This window comes from Vanessa atalanta, chromosome 13 (assembly GCF_905147765.1).
Source record: "Vanessa atalanta chromosome 13, ilVanAtal1.2, whole genome shotgun sequence".
Lineage (NCBI taxonomy): Eukaryota > Metazoa > Arthropoda > Insecta > Lepidoptera > Nymphalidae > Vanessa > Vanessa atalanta.
In genome coordinates this window covers 721807-739398 of record NC_061883.1, presented here as the reverse complement: position 1 = coordinate 739398, position 17592 = coordinate 721807, and the positions used below count along the sequence as shown (strand labels likewise).

The window sequence follows — 17592 nt, the reverse complement described above, 5'->3', positions numbered from 1 at the left end:
TTGTTTGCGTATTGCTAGGTTTCATTGCATTTTTATTTAAGAATTTAATATTTAATCGTTATTAATAATTTGCAATTTTATGAAAAAAAAAAACAGCCAGTTTCTATTTTTTAAATATGTATTTATATTAAATTTTTAGTTCCTTAATTTAGATTCTACCAAGAAGAATCTGCAAGGTTGATTGCTGTATACAATTAAAGTTAATTAATTATTTAAGTATCTAGCAATGATATCTTCTGGATTATAATTATTGTGATTGACTTGGTAGGGCTTTGTGCGAGCTCTTCTGGGTAGGTACCACAGATATTCTACCGCCAAACAACAGTACTGAGAAATGTTATGTTCCGGTTTGAAGCGTGTGTGAGCCAGTGTAACTACAGGCACAAGGAACATCTTAGTTCCCAATGTTGGTAGCGCATTGGTGATGTAAGGAATGGTTAATATATCTTAAGCGCCATTGTCTATGGATGGTGGTGACCACTGTCATTGGGTCACTTCATCTTCCAGCAGTTCTCTATCGTCTCTACTAAATAAGGATAATTAATGTTATGTTTTCATAATAACAAAATTAATGAAATTTCCATATTTTTATGTAACATAGTGTATGCGAATCAAGTTCTTATTGTGTTCATATTAGCGACGATAATGCAAGAAGGTAAGACCGGCAGATGTTGCGTTTTGTAACAGAAAACATTTTATATGTATATATTTTTCTAGAGTGACGATCTACAAAACAATTAAAACAAAAGAGAACGAAAACTACGCTTGTCACTCGCGAAATTTCATTATATTCTATTAGTGTGCGTGTTGAGTACACGGCTAAGAGTTAGCCATTATTATTCTCAACACGTTCTTAGCTTTGACACTTTTTAAAGAGATATAAAAAAATCTAAAATATTTTTGTATAGTTGGATTCCAAAGATTATATACCGAACAAACGATGAGATATATAAAAGATATAATATACATACATATAGATATAAAAGTTAGCATCTATCGTTGGTTGTTTGTGTTGTGTAAATTTAGTTGTGAGGAGAATAATAGCTAAGTTATCCATAGTAACATTTCCTAACAATTTCAATGTTCCTCAATCAGATACATCTAAGATACGACAAAATAACTTCGAGTTAATATTATCACGGAGCTGCGAGCAGTGCCGACTTACTTTTACTATAGTACATACATAACAAGTACTGTAATATTGCTTGCTGGTGTATTGGTTTCCAAAGTCCAAGCGGTTACGACGCTTATGTACTCAGCTGAGGGTTGATTAAAACTTTCTTAGTAGCTTGTACGGCAGCCACAGTTTGAGAGGGTGGCTTGTTTCTATGTTGCAGGTCATTCAACTCGTTATGATGCACTGTGGTAGTGCGTTTCGTTTATGGTGAATAGTTGAAGTAAAGATGACGCACATGTTGCTCTTGGTACTTATCTAAGTGACATAGCACGTCTGACTGAATCTTGTTCTATTGGTGTGACAGAAAATGGAAGGACGTGGGAACATAAGTGTTTATTCAAATAGCTTAGATGAAAATGGGTGTACTCTCTGTCTCTGCCCCTGCGAAAAGTTTTGTATTGCCCTGGCAGTGGCTAGGATGGAGTTGAGTGTCGCATCTCTTCTAAGTAAGGTTGCACTGGTGGAGAATTCTGATGACCGCATAGGACGCAGGTGGTTTTGCAATGTCTAAAACATAATTGACCCTTTGACCCGTGCTTATCTGCCCACTCTACATCTCCCATATTTCCTCCAGGTCGAGTACCTTTGACGATACCCGATCGTATTACAGAGTAATTTTTTCACATGCATTCAATATACATTACCATTTTTACTTTTTACAAATAATTGTAATATGTCATTCATTATTTAAAATAAATATTTGAATCATTTTTTCCAACATTGTAAACGGTAGTAGTAGCTATTTAACATAAAATAATCGTATCAATGTAATATCCCAAACAAAGTTTCCCATACATTGGTCAGATTAACCAGCTTATTTCGACCATCCATCCCGATTTCGATGTTAAACGCTTTACATTTCAATTCGAATGTTAATCGCTGATGCAGACATACGAAATACCGACACGGTAAAACATCACCTATATCTTTAACGTTACGGCATGTATTTCCATGACCTGATTGTTTTGTTTAATGGACTGTGCATGGTAATATGTTACGTATATTATATGTTTTAAAGGCGAAATTTGTTTAAAGTAATTCGTGAAAATTAATAGACCATATTTGGTTGATGGTTAACGTCAGTCGAATACAATATTCGTGAGGCTTCAAAATGATTTGCAAACATTTGGTTGCACTGATTTCGGTGTATGTTTAATATTTAGGTACTCGTTTTAAATTAATGTTCTGTAATACTATTGAAGGAACGAATTGTTTGATCAACATTTCAGTGTTTCTAATAATTTAGCAGTGTTCATTGATCATTATAACAAATTTAATAATATAATTATTTACTGATAATTATTTACTGATATAATGAGCCGAGATGGCCCATTGGTTAGAACGCGTGCATCTTAACCGATGATTTCGTGTTCAAACCCAGGCAGGCACCACTGAAGTTTCATGTGCTTAATTTGTGTTTATAATTCATCTCGTGCTCGGCGGTGAAGGAAAACATGAGGAAACCTGCATGTGTCTAATTTCAACGAAATTCAGCCACATGTGTATTCCGCCAACCCGCATTGGAGCAGCGTGGTGGAATATGCTCCAAACCTTCTCCTCAAACGGAGAGCCTTTATTCCTTTATTTTAAAATGCTTTATCCCAGCAGTGGGACATTTACGGGCTGCTAATGTAAAATGTAATTATTTACTTCTCTTATTTGAGGACTGTATAACTTGTTTTTAGTAGCTGCTTGGTACTATTTATACTTATCTATACCCTTGATAACGAGTATGAAAAATAATGTTGATCAGTTGAAGATTTACGAGACAAATGAATTCACTTTTACAATTATAATATTCGAGTCGATGTTTCACTAATTATGTTTTACTTGCGACGTCTTAGTTATGGCACTTGAACGATCACGTCTTTATGGTGATGTTTTATTTATTTATTTAATACACTATCGGCATATTCGCAAAAACAAAGTAATCAAAAGACTGCTGCAGTTTAATACACTATATGTATTTACAATACGCTTGTGGATTGTGTGAAAGACGATATGGTTAGAAAGAATGTTACTTGTGACATGACGTCCTACAGAGAAGTATGGAAGTAGAAGACAAGGTGCGCCGACCCCAAGTAAAATTGGGATAAGGGTAGGAGGACGATATGACGCTTAAATGAAATATTAAAATTTGAAACTAACATAAACATGAAACGAAGTAAAGACAAAATGTTTGATATAAACGTCACAGTTATAATACTGTAAAAATTAAAATACAATAATAATGCAACTCAATTACAGCGTATAATGATTTTTTAATTTAGTAACGTATAATTAGTGATATAAAAATTATATACAAATTAAATTTAAAAATGGGTTCCGTGGAAATCATAACCGCGTGGAATGTTATCAAGGATGCAAGCAACACTTCCTCATTGAATCGCAGATCCGATTCTCTGGACGAAAAATAAATTAGACCTCTCGTCACCCCCTTGCTGTTAGTGACATCTCACTAATGATATCTGAATAGCGATTAAATAAGAATAAGATGATTATTAGGAGTGTCTTACAAATGCTATTCGAAGAATGATTAATGGAATTTGGATTTTCTATACGTTGCTTCATTTACATGGACAATTTTGTGATGTTTTAAAAGATTAATTTTGTTTTGTTTTTGTTAACGATTTTACAATGGTCATTGATAAATTACAAATCAAACCAAATCAAATTATACTTTATTCAAGTAGGCTTTTACAAGCACTTTTGAATCGTCCTTTAACAAACTATATTAAGTGAAGCTACCACCAGTTCGGAATGTAGATTCTACCGAAAAGAACCGGCAAGAATCACAGTAGTTACTCTTTTTCAACATCTAAAAATACAGTCATGTTAGTTAAATACAATTATATATGTATGTAATATGTTACATACATATATTACATGTTGACGATATCGTTTGTATGAAACATTAAATGTAAATAAATTAGTTAAGTATTTAAGATTTCCCGTGAAAGGCGAAAGAAATCTCTGAAGTTCGAATTGAATGCTTTAGGTTATATTGTGTTTGCTATATATAATGTGGTGATTTTTATAATAAAACTTGGATGTTCTTTTAGTAAGTAATACGTTCAATTTGTGCAAATAGTAAGTCCGCTGGATTATTCTTTGTAAATATGACATTTTTAAAGTAAATTTTCCTTGAACGTACTGTTTGTAAAGTTAATATGTCTAAAGTGAAAAGTTAAATCAAATACGTTATGAAACTTCTGATGACAACAGTACTATTCTGTAAGAATTCATTTCGTATTTCACTCGTGGCATATTGACATCCGATTACGGTGATACGGCATTTTGATTCGAGTATTCTATAAAATTTATGACTATTGGGGTCAATGTCGCATATCACTCTCTATCATTTTAAGATCTATGAGTAACGGATTTGATTTTACAGGCTATCAATTTTAATCTCAATTCGATATAATATTAGAAATGACTTGATCGTTGCGTTCGATTGCGTAAAAAATAGTATCCTGTTATATTTGTAGTATTTTATTTTGGTCTTAAACGTCCTGTAACTGTTTCAGATTATTAAGAGGTTTACTAACCTTAATTCCATAGCTGGATTCTTCATAAATAATGGACACGTAGCTCCAGCCCAGCTTCTTTACAATCTCGACCATTGCTCGCACCTGTAGGATTTTATATCAACAAATTTCGTTAAACAATAGCTTTAAGAAATATTTTTTTAAATAAATACTTAAATAATTGTACAGATAGTATTGATTACAAAGGCAGTTAAAAGATAAATAAATAACTTTTTTAAGCTTACGGCTTTCTAAAACTGTCGATAGCTCAAATCTTAAAGTCAAAAATTTCAAACGAAAAAAAATATCTAGACTAAGTATTCTATTATCATTTTCAGTCCCTAAAAGGGCGATTAAGCTTTAGAAGTTTTCATTGAGAAATCTTGAGAAAGCTTCTTAATCTTGCTAAGTTTTGTTCTATACAAATGATAAGGATTTTCGAAGTTTGTGTAAAGAATTAAGCTTATCTATGTCTTCTATTGAATTTATTGGTTCAAAAGCTTAAGAAATCCAAGGTTTTTGGAATATTGTATCTCACAAGTTGTCAATAGAATTTTATCTTATATTCGTTTTTAATAAATCGACAAAACATTGTCATAAATATTTGTGGAATATACTTGGTGGTATATTTCGTGCAAGCTCGTCTGGGTAGGCAACCACTCACCAGATATTCTACCGCCGAGCAGCAATTCTTAGTATCGTTGTAAACCGAAAGGTTTGAAGAGTAAGTGAGCTAGTGTAACTAAAGGCAAGGTTGGCGACGCAAGATTGAACCTTCTTACGATGCTCATTACAATGGGCAGTCGTGATTACGATCACGTGAGGTTGCTCACTTGTCGTTAGGTTATCAAAAAAACAAAAACAAAATGAAATGAAATAAAGTATTTAATAAAGAAAATGTAGGTAAATGTATTTTTGCTAACTAAAGATAGATGTAAAGGCAACACAATTACAAAAAAGAATGCATAATTCCGTATTTTCATGTATTTTTTTTAAAACGACCGATTCCGAGTATTACAGTATGATATTAATAATATATAATTTCAACAAAAAAAAGATATATCGTATAAAAAGAAATAAAATAGTAAAGTAAGATTAGAACTTTACCTATCATTAGATAACCTTTACCTTTACCTAGCCTTTAGATTACGTATCTAAAGTATACATAAAGTATACGTATACTTTTTATGTACAACTCCCATAACTTTTCGTTCGTAATATAGTTAGGGCTTTAAATTTTAAGACTGTGACAGCTACTATCACATTTAACTTTCAGTGCTGCGTGTTTTTTAAACAATATTTTATTCAGCACGAACATACGTCACGCGTATGCGCCTGAAATGGTTTTGATGAAACATGACGAGGAAATATTTTCCAATTAGGATCAAAGAGAGGGAGGGGGGTGTATTATGTGGTACATATGAACAGCAGCCATTTTCAAGGGAGCCTGGCCTGCTGACTAAAGGCACGTGCCATGATGATGTCGACCGGTCTATTCCGGTCACGGCTCCAAAGCTCATGGGAGACCAGCCAACTAACGCAGGACTTTGTGTGTGTGCGCCAACACAGGTACACTGCCTATTCCGTCACTCTCATAATCCAATGGGATCGCTGACGCGACCCGAAAGAGTTCAGGCGCAGAACCAATGGCTGTACGTTCTTTCCGAGGCACTGGAGTGTTTACATTTCAAACTGTAAGACTTAGAACTGTAACTGAGAATTTTTAGAAAAACTTAATAACTTTTTATCGGCCCGACTCCCCCCCCCCGATCTAGACTAACGAGGCTGTGGTATCATATTATAATGGACAAGCGAGCATATGCACACTCTGTTTTTTTAATAATCCATTGAGTCGGAAATACGAATTGTAAAGAGTTCAGGCAGTTTACGTTGTGATTGTACACTTTCGGACTTTATGTTAAAATTAATTCTTCGACCGATGTCGGAATTTAGACCTTGGAGATCTGCGGCCAAATAAACTACCCACTATATAATGTAATAGAAATATATTATCAAAACTATCCCGAAGATCAAAAACATAATTTGAGAGGAGCTAATTAAATAAAGAGGAACCGAGCGTTGGCGTAGAATTCACGGCCATTAATATAAATAATACAAATAAAAAAAATATGCTTATCAATTAATAAAAAAAAAACAGTATCCAGTTTTATATCAGATTGAATATTTATTTAACGTATTTAAATCTACAACTTAAATTTTGTGCCCAAACCAAATAATAGCATCACCTACAACAAAAAAAAAATTGAAATTGGGTCACATTGGGTATTTATAATAAGGTGCATGTAATACACGCGCGTGAGAAGTTCTACTTCATCGCAATTAAAAATAGTTTTTAATTGCATGCAAATAATTAATAACAATAAAATAGTAAAATATATTAAGTGTATTAACTTAAGCATTTGCAATTTAAATATTTAATTAAATAAATGTAATACCATAAGTTGTTAAATTGTCTACTTCTTGACTTGACATTAATGTGGCGGCTTAGCGAGCCATACAAATTAATCAATAATCATTATTTTTTTTGAGTCGGCTAAAAAGGAGCTCCCATTTGAATACGTATCTTCCGTCTGTATACTTAAACATATTATGATCACAGCGAGTCATTTTAAAATTACCTGATGCAAGTCGGATGGAATGGTCCTCGTGAAGTACTCGAAGCGAGCCTTGTTCGATAGTTCCGGGGATGTCGAGAAGAACGAGACCTGTTGAATAAAATGTACCAATATATAAAATATATCTCAAATATTTTTATTTTTTTTAGTTGCTGCTGCTGCTTTCTAATGCTGAGAAAAAAAAAAGAAAATTGGTAAGGAAGTAAAGACTTGATTTCTAGATATTCATCACCGAAGAAGATGACTTGGAGTTGAAAAATTGTATAGAATTTCTCCTTTTTAGTAACTAGAAGATGTGAGACTTCACCAATAATTGCGTGTTCATGGTGGAATAATCTCCAAACCTTCTCTTTAGTAACAAGATTTTCCCCTTAGTGAGACAGTGGAACCTTAACAGGCTGATATTTTAATTTATTTATTATAACAATTGCTAAACAGATCACGATTCGAAATACACAAATTGAATTTCAAATGAATGTTTTCTTAACAAGATTAAATCACTCTTAAAAGTCATGAAGGTATTCGTCCAAATAAAAGAAAACAAAAGTTTTAATTAAAAATACTCAAAACCACGAGGGGCCTTCGAGTATAATTTCCGAGGCGTCGCGTGGTTTTGCTGTTTCCTTTAATTCAATTTGCTTCTAAATGAGAAAATACAGACCATTGTTTAATCGTTTTTAATAATGAAAGTATAGCTATGAGCCCATTCATCATCGTCTGATATCTCCAAGGGTTGGGATAAATGGAATGAATCGTTATTCAACGCGATTTAGATAAAATAACCGTATTTTTTTCTTTTGTTGAAAGCCTTCGGGCCTATTCAGGGGATATCTGAGCACTTAATGGCTACGTTCTGTTCTGTTTGTGAATGAAATTTAGCCGTGATGAGTAAACAAACGGACATTAACAGATCGTTTGTTACAATGTTTTTATTTTATTTAAAAACATTGTGATTGACTTTTCGTTACAAGTTAAGCGACGTTCTGTTTTTTATTGACTTTGAAATCGAAGATTATTATTTAATATGTTAGTGTTTATTTAAACTGTAAGCTGTTTAACAACGAAAGATATTAGTGCTCAATTATGTCCATACAATTTACGATAAAAATATGCCATTGTTGAAATTATTTTGTAATGTGTTAACGTTGCACAATTGTATTGATCACACTACTCACTAGATTAATTAAACTTCCGTGCTCTTGAATAACTTGTTTTATTGACATTAATACGATATTAATATGTAAATCATTTGTACAAAACGTCAGCACGATTTAAAAGACTAGTAATGCCACGTATACAATTCTATGAAAATAAAACTAACTGACATAAATTATTTTAGACATAATTTATTGGCATTTTGGATGGCTGAAAACGTATTGATAAGGTATTCGTTTTCTTCTTGACGAGACATTTTTTTGAAATGGCTAATTGAAAAAAAAACTGCTATTATAAATAAAACTTATATCAACACGTGGAGCTAATACGTGTTGACTTTCAGGCAGGATACATTACGTAAATTAATTTTGCATTTAACTGACATGATATTGTATCTCAAATGTTGGAAAAGAGTGTCTACCAAGTTTCCGGTTATTTTCGATACAATCTGCACTCAAAACCGGTGGTAACTCTATAAAGTTCCTTCAAACGATTTAAAACTGTTTATAAAGTATATCTGAATGAAGAACTTTTTCATTTAAATTTTGATTGACTTGCAGAATATATCAATAATAAAAACGATTGTATGGTAAATTGTTTCCTAATAAATGTGTGGAAGTAGAGATTGTCCAGTGAGTGAGTGAGCAAAATTTTAAGAGATTTTATTTTAATCGATTTGTTTTCATTTTGATTTTAACTTCTCCTTATAACATTGATTGATTATGTGCAACACGAAACTTTGGTCAGGAAGCTACGTCATTATGGAATTAGGGACACTGCACTCAGTCTTCTGATTTCGTATCTGAGCAATCGCATTCAGAGGGTTGATGTAAATGGAAAGAGATCTCCCGGGTCTCCAGTTACTGTGGGGGTCCCTCAAGGATCAATTCTTGGACCATTTCTCTTCCTTGTTTATATAAATGACCTGCCACATCTCCTAGGTGATAAACTCGAGATAGTATTGTTTGCTGATGATACTTCTTTAATTTTTAAAATAAAAAGACGTCTTTCGATATATGACGATGTGAACAATACTCTCTCTGAAATAGTAAATTGGTTTAGTGTTAATAATTTAATGTTAAATAGTAAAAAGACTAAATGTTTTAAATTCACTACTCCCAATGTAAGATGTGTCAAAACGAGTGTAGGCTTAAACGGGGAAGCATTAGATGTTTTAGAATCAACAGAGTTCCTTGGTATGACAATAGACTCTAAGCTCCAATGGGGCCCCCATATAAATAAATTGGCGAATAGACTTAGCTCTGCAGCCTATGCGGTAAAAAAAAATTAGACTTTTGACTGATATGGATACGGCACGCCTTGTGTACTTCAGTTATTTCCATAGTATAATGTCGTATGGCATCCTACTCTGGGGTAATGCAGCTGACATTAATACTATTTTTGTACTGCAGAAGAGGGCAATTCGTGCAATTTATAACCTGGTCCCAAAAGATTCGTTAAGAGGTAAATTTAAAGAAATTAAAATAATGACTGTCGCTTCTCAATTTGTTTTTGATAATGTTATGTATGTACGCAAAAACATAAATGATTTTCCCAGAAATTGTGACGTACATTCTATTAACACTAGGAACAAGAATAAACTTGTTACTCCAAGTACCCGATTACACAGGGTTAGTAACTCTTTTTTGGGGCAATGTATACGTTTTTACAACAGGATCCCAGAAAACGTTCAAAATTATTCAATTATAAAATTCAAAAGAGTCGTTAAAGAGCGTTTGTGTGCTAAAGGATATTACAACACTAATGACTTTTTAGTTGACTGCACACCTTGGGAATAAAATGATCGCCTCCAGGCTGTTTCAAACAACTAAAATATACTTATCATTGTACCTACATGGAAAATGGTTAAAAAAAATATATCCCGCTGAGTTTCTTTCGCCGGTTCTTCTCAGGTCCGAGGTGCTAAATTCCGAACCGGTGGTAGATTTTTGACAATCAATAAGCAAGTGCAAACACTTCTATATTGAATAAAGATTTTTGACTTTGACTTTGACTAACATATTGTATTTTCACTAGGCATCGTATTTCATTAGTAGTTTGTTTTAAATCAATGATTTTTACCTGAGGTATTTTAAACAGGCGCAGTAGATTTGCAACTTGAACAGACGTAACGCTTGAGGCAGCGCCCACAACACCGGAGATCACCTTCCTCATAGCCGTCGCGTTGCAAGCATATTCAGCATCATCAATGTTACTGATCGAACCTTGAAAGACATAGACCAAGAGTCAACTAAAAGTTGAATATAGATCATAAAATTATATTCTAAATTTAAATTAATAGCTAAAATAGTACTTGACCCTGAAAAATTATGTCTGATATGATGTGATGTGCTAAAACGAGTTTTCATAGCTGAGTTATAAGGTGAGTAATTTGTATTTATAATTTATTGAGTACGCGCCTTAAAAGAAAATATCTTCCAAGATTTTTACGCGTTATATAAAAATCTACCGAAAACCGCCTCTTTGACATTAAAGGCAGGGCTGAGCAGTGGCATATTTACGGTACTTTAAGCTTTGGATCTTACGCTCATACTAGGCAGGTGAAAAATTCCTAAAGGTTTTAATAATAGATATAACAAGTCAGTCATACAAATAGCATGTCTTTTGGTGAGCGATATTTTACAGAATATATATTTTGCAATAAAATCAAAAGGGATTAAGAACTAAAATAGACATTAAAAAATTACCTTTTATAAAATCCACTGCCATTTCCAATCCATACGTATCTCTATCACAATCGTCGAGGACGTGGGCACCAATCGTCACTCCCGGAATGAGTTTCAACTTATGATTAATAATATCAAGCGTGTACATCATTGTTTCTAATGCCTGGACTCCTCCTTGCGGCATAACTGGACCACAAGTCCTGTTGTCTGATCTTTCATGCACCATCATGAGACCTCCGAGCACCAAGTCCCCCTCTATCACCGCTTCTCTCTTAATAGGCCAATGCTGATGCTTCTTATCCTTCAGTTCACTTATTTGGTCTTTTGACATGTTCAACCAATCATTTTGCCTATCGTCGACGATCAGATCATAGCCTATCAGACTCCTGTCCAAATAAGTCTTCTCTCTGAAACTAACTAGGGGATCATAGAAAGAATATTTGAATTTTCTATCCACTAAAGGTTCGAGGTAGGGAGCTTCTGTTTGCTTGTGTCTGTGTCTGTGATGGTGTCTATTGCTTGGGTTGAGCTGGAAGTCATCGGATAATGGAGTGCCGTGCTTCATTTCTGAGTGATGTAGAATGAGGAGCAGCGTCGTGGTCGCCAACCAGGTCTGGCTGGGACGCATGTTCGTATCATCCGTCTCATACCATTGTTCGTAAAAATCTTTTCCAAATTATATTAATCGGTTTCATTTTGAACTGAAACAAATAAAAATATATAATTATGTTTTTGCTTTCGTTCAATTGCGAAGAGGAAATAATTAAGAAGTCCTTATGTCTAATTTGATATTACAAGCGTTGTCAAAAGGCCGTTGAAGGTTTGAATATCATTATAAAAGGCTGATGCCGCTTTCATTAATAATTAATGTAAGCTTTCTTGCATAACATTATTTTTGTTTTTGGTTTCGGTACTAAAAATCCATCAACTAAAACTTGTTTTTTCTAAAAAATAATCTTTATTCAAATATTTGCCTAAATGGACGTATAAATAAAAATTCGACAATCTAAAATACCATTAAAATTGACACAGAACTTTGGAAAGATCATCAAAATTTTTGTCATCTATGACTTTGTATAAAAGGTGTAATTTGTTATAAATAGTTTTAAAACAAAGACGAAAATTCGACCGTATGTATTTATAATACTATATTATCTGCAGTTCACCAAGCGTTATTAGGATCTCTAATCTTATACATTTTTATATATTTATTATACAGGAGCTGAGCCCGCGAAATCGTTCCCGTGAATTTGAGATGAGGAGATTCAGTTTTATGATTATCTTTTGGGAATATTTTTATTTTTAGGATAAAAATACATATTAAATAAAATACCAGCTACCCGTCCGATTTCTTATGAAAATATTAAGGTCTTAAATATTGACTATTAAATTAGACAATGGTTTTAACTTCGAAGTAGGACTTCAGTTTTCATCAGTGTAAGTACCAATCACACATTATATGTTCTACCACCTAACGACAAAAGTTTGTATTGTTGTATTCCTGCTTGAAGGGTAAGTGAGGCGGTGTAATTAGAGGCACATGGGATAAGCATCTTAATTTCCAAGGATGCTGGCGCATTGACGGTATGAAATAGTAAATTCCAGTGCCAATGCTATTGGTAACCAGTTACCGTTTGGTGGCTTATTTGCAAGTCTATTTATAAATTTGTAATAAAAGAGTATAAACAGATAAACTAGTACAAGTGTTAGTCGAAAACGTCTTCTAAATATCTGTAATTTAAATTACGAAGTGCAAACGTAATTTTTCCAGAAAAATGCTCAAAATTCATGTTTTACATCCTACAAAACAAAACTTATGTACTGTGTTTACTTAACGTATATTCTTAAAACACAAAGTATTTATATATATTTATTTTGATATCAAATATAAGGCTTCATAAGCTAGCTATTTTTTTACGCAGAGAAAACTATAAGGCTAATCCAGTAATTGACTAAAGATGATGTGATATATATAGACGTCAGACGGCGTATTTAAGCGAAGCTAAATATAACTCTCTTGTAACGATTTATATCTAATATTTTGAAATAATTCAGAGCTTAAGATTGTTTTGAATTATTGTTTTAGTTAACAGCGATTAGTATTAGTCAGATGCACAGCTTAGATAAATTTTGAGAGAACTGGTATTTTATCACGTTCAAAATAATAATTTACTGGTTAGCGTTGTTGGCAAAACAGCCTCCGTCCCTCGGCTCCCATATAACTTTATGGTTCGAATTGAGTGCCAAAGATTTGACATATCGCTCTTGACCAGTCGTGTATGGTATTATGTTGATCGGTGTTATAAAAGACGGTAGAGGATAGACAGTACATATGTTTAATGGGGATATATAATAAATTATATATCTATTCATGATAATAGAAATAATTTTGATAGAATCAGTGATGAACTTTATAAATATTAATACGATAAGTAAGGCAGTACATAACAGTTTTGGTTACACATACGCTATGAAAAAGCGTGGTGTTCGTCTAAGTTGATATTTTATAATATGTATTTAACCAAGTACTCTACCAATATTTGTATAGTTTTGATAAATTAATAAATAATAATCATTTTATCGTTGGAGCTGAGATGACCCAGTGATTAATAGAGCATCTTAACCGACCATAGAGGGTTTGAGCCCGGGTAAGTACCACTGAAATTAGGTGTGCTTAATTTGTATTATAATTCATCTAATGCTCGACAGTGAAGGAAAACAAAAAATCTTTCAGGAGCCCTTAGTCCAGCTGTGGGACATTTAAAGGTTATTTATTTATGTATTTTATTTGGAAAATATAGTGACTATTGAGTTTTTTGACGGTACTTCTTAGTAAAATCTAAATTACGACCCGATGATAGTTTTACATTCAACCCTTTGACATGACTCAACAGTGCTCATAAGACACTATTACAATGAAGATAATTTTGTTTTTCGGCTATAAGTCTATATAAAACCAAACCATATGGATATAATGTTGTTTACACCTTTAAAGACGTATCACTTTGTATGTTACCCAAGTCAGATATTAATTTTAAGTGCTTAGTGATAAGTTGATGGTGTAAATTTTCCAACAAATAAACAAATAAATATATAAAACATCCAGAGCTATGTCGTTTATTAGCATTCCTACCATATGTCAAAGTCTATTCTATATTGAAGAAATATTCCATTTAAATTGGGTTTATACCTTTGACCAAGATTCCGAAATATTTACTGACTATAAAGGGTGACATTCAGTTTGAACTGGGCCTGTATATAATCAAACGTAACGGCAATCTTTATAATGTTGTTCTGATAGATTTCAGGCAGTCTAAGTCAAGGACCTCTAATATTTAGGACATATTATGGTATAAAAACACAGGTCCTCTCTATTCGTACACTCTCTTCTATTCTATGATGAGACGGCAAGTCTGACACGACAGTTAAGACTTACAGACTTTGGACTATTATTGAGAATCTTTCGATGGGTAAATCCAATATTTTTTTATCAGCCTGACCTGGGGTTTGAACCCTTAGGAACTACGGTCTTATATCGGCGACTATACCAACAAGTATACTACCCAATGGAATACCCAAAGGGTTAAATAATACTTAGCAGCGGTTAAACATAAACAAACTCAATTAGAGATTTAATCTACATTAGATAATCCTTAAACTAAATCGGCTCGAGTGCCATTTTCTAATAATTCTCTAAACGGACGAATTTGCAAGTTAAGTCGTATTGTAGAACATACAAATTTTAATATTGCGATAGTTTTAATTTGTAAATAACGTGGAACTCGTAAAACTCGGTACTAGTAGTTAATTAATTGTTTTAGCAAGGATGAAAAGTAAATTGGCTACTTATTGATAAGTGGAAACCACGGTATGATCAACAAACATCTTCACCAATTTTAAATAGTGTCAACAGCGCAATGCTTTACGAGCTGCCTAGCGATGTAAAAAGTCCCAGATTAGATCCTGATCCCTTGGGCTATTTTCGTCCCTACTTTTATCACAAGCTTAATGCTAAGCTAATGTTAAACATTATGCTAAGGCATAAGCCTTAGCATAATGTAATTTATAACCTCTATTATTGAACAGCTACGATAAAAAGCAAAGTTAGGGTAAGTTCTCTCATTTAGAGCTTATGTCACCACGCTGCTTCAATGTAAATTGATGAATACTCGTGTGGCAAATTTATTTGATGTATGTAGGTTGCCTTACGATGTTTTTTTGCACCTTTCAGTTTAATATCATCATCATTACATACTACGATGTCTGTCACGATGCTGTATGCTTAGATCTTTAAAATTACACAACGGATTTTGATGCGGTTTTTTTAGTAGATAGATTGATTCAAGAAGGAAGGTTTATATACATATAAATATATACATAATACATGCACAAAATCGTAGAGAAACACTGATATTTTTAGAGGTTTCCAAAGTGATGACTTAATTAAATACATTTTTTGCGCTTACATTGCAAAGGCTGGCTCAACCCTACGAGATAGATCAAAATAATGTACACCTTAAAAAAAAATCTTCAAAAAAAGTCCCCGATAGTATATCTATCTCTTAGGTATAACCTACAATACCTTTTTTATCCTTTATTTTTTACGAGAAATAATGGTCTATTTTGAAGCGATTTTAAGCAATACAACATTAATACTTATCCAATTAAGTACCTTAAAAACATTGTGCATTTAATATAAACCAATATAGCCCTTCATAACATGTAATTTAAATGAATATTTTCAACGATATTTGAGATTTAAAACGCAGGGACATAGCGGTTTGTATTATCTAACTAAAAAACTGTGAACGTTATAAGGCATTCTGTAGTATATTTAGTGACATTGTACCCGCGCGAAGCCGGGACGGGTCGCTTATAAACATAAATTAAGCACATAAGAGCAAGATATAATCTATACTAATATAATAAATGCGAAATTAACTATGTCTGTTACCTCTTCATGTTTAGACCGCTGAACCAATTTTGATGAAATTTGGTGTGGAGATAGTTTGTAGCTCGGGAAGCATATAAGATATCTTTAAATTCGCCCTGCAAAGTTTGTTTAAAAAAATATGTTGTTTTTATTGTATATGAAGTTATGTTGGGCATAAATATACTATTAGTAGAATATATGTATATAAAGGATATAATAATAAACATAAAATATACTCTACCGTCAAACAACAATACTTAATATTATTGTTATTCCGGTTTAAAGGGTGAGTGAACTATAACATCCTAGGCAACCTTTGGAAGGTTGCTGGCACATTGGCGATGTAAGGAATTGTTAAAATTTCTTACAACGCCAATTTCTATTCGAAGGTGATCCATTTGACCTTCCATATCATAAAGGTATATTAATATGAATTTTTTGGTATCGTACTAAAGAACCTAATAAAAGTCATTTCAACGAAACTTCACCACTCTTTTGACCGAAGAGTTTGCGCTCACGTAGTTCAAAGACTGAGTCTAGCAATTCAGATAGGTAATACAATGCCATCTTTGGGATAATGCCACAGGATGATCTTTTGAATGACGTGTTTTTTTTTTTAATTTTAATGTCCATATAGTTTCATTTTTAATAAGCGTAAATAGCGCAATGGTTTACGTGCAGCGATACGATGTAAAATGTCACAGGATCGGTCCTGACCCTTTGGACTACTGTCGTTCCCACGCCTAATACAAGCTTTAAGCTTAAATGGAGGTATAAATAGGAATATTAGTAATTCCTTAATTCAATTAGTGGATTGTTACTATGCTTAAAAAAGAAAGTATTTTGGTCTTTATTGTAATATATTACGTTATATGTATTTAACAGATGGGAGAGTATCTTTATATTTTTCGATATAATCCATCGTTTAACCACAATGCGTGCAGTTACACCTAAACTTTTTTTTCTATATTGACCTATCCTGTCTAAACACAACGGCACCCTACAACCCACCTTTCTCCTGAAGTACGAAGAGGGTGCTTCTAGCGTGAAATTATCAAATTATTGAATACATTGTACGTGTTAGGATAAATCTCGTCTTTTCTAACGGTTAAATGAATTTCTTATAACAAAATAATATTCGAAATAAGTTTTGTACAATGTCTTAGAGGAATTCCGATAAGCATTTGTAGTTCTTTTTTAATTAATTTATTTATTTATTAAGTTTATCAACAGTTGTTACATTAATATCTTACTTTACTATAAAATAGAACTAAATATATCTAACGCTAATGTACAACTAATTAAAAATAAACATTGCATGCTTATTCTAAAAACTTATAGACTAAAAATGATTTATGTTCTTAAATTATGTTATACTAGTTAAAAAAAAAAAGAGGAAAAAAAAAAAAATCTAAATATAACGAATAAATAATTTATAAAAAATATAGAAAATAAAAATATTAATTAAAATGAA

General features: G+C 32.7%; 1 protein-coding gene across 1 annotated transcript in view; it reads right to left on the bottom strand.

The window, feature by feature from the left end:
• The window catches only part of LOC125068285 (metabotropic glutamate receptor 2-like), an 86057-nt gene extending 74411 nt beyond the window's left edge, over positions 1-11646 (bottom strand). Inside the window, exons 1-4 of the mRNA XM_047677389.1 lie at positions 11207-11646; positions 10581-10723; positions 7347-7433; positions 4729-4812 (exon numbers count right to left, since the gene is read on the bottom strand). Coding sequence (XP_047533345.1) covers positions 4729-4812; positions 7347-7433; positions 10581-10723; positions 11207-11516 — 624 coding nt within the window. The 5' untranslated portion in view covers positions 11517-11646. The remainder of the gene's footprint in view (positions 1-4728; positions 4813-7346; positions 7434-10580; positions 10724-11206) is intronic.
• Between the last annotated feature and the right edge of the window lie 5946 nt (positions 11647-17592).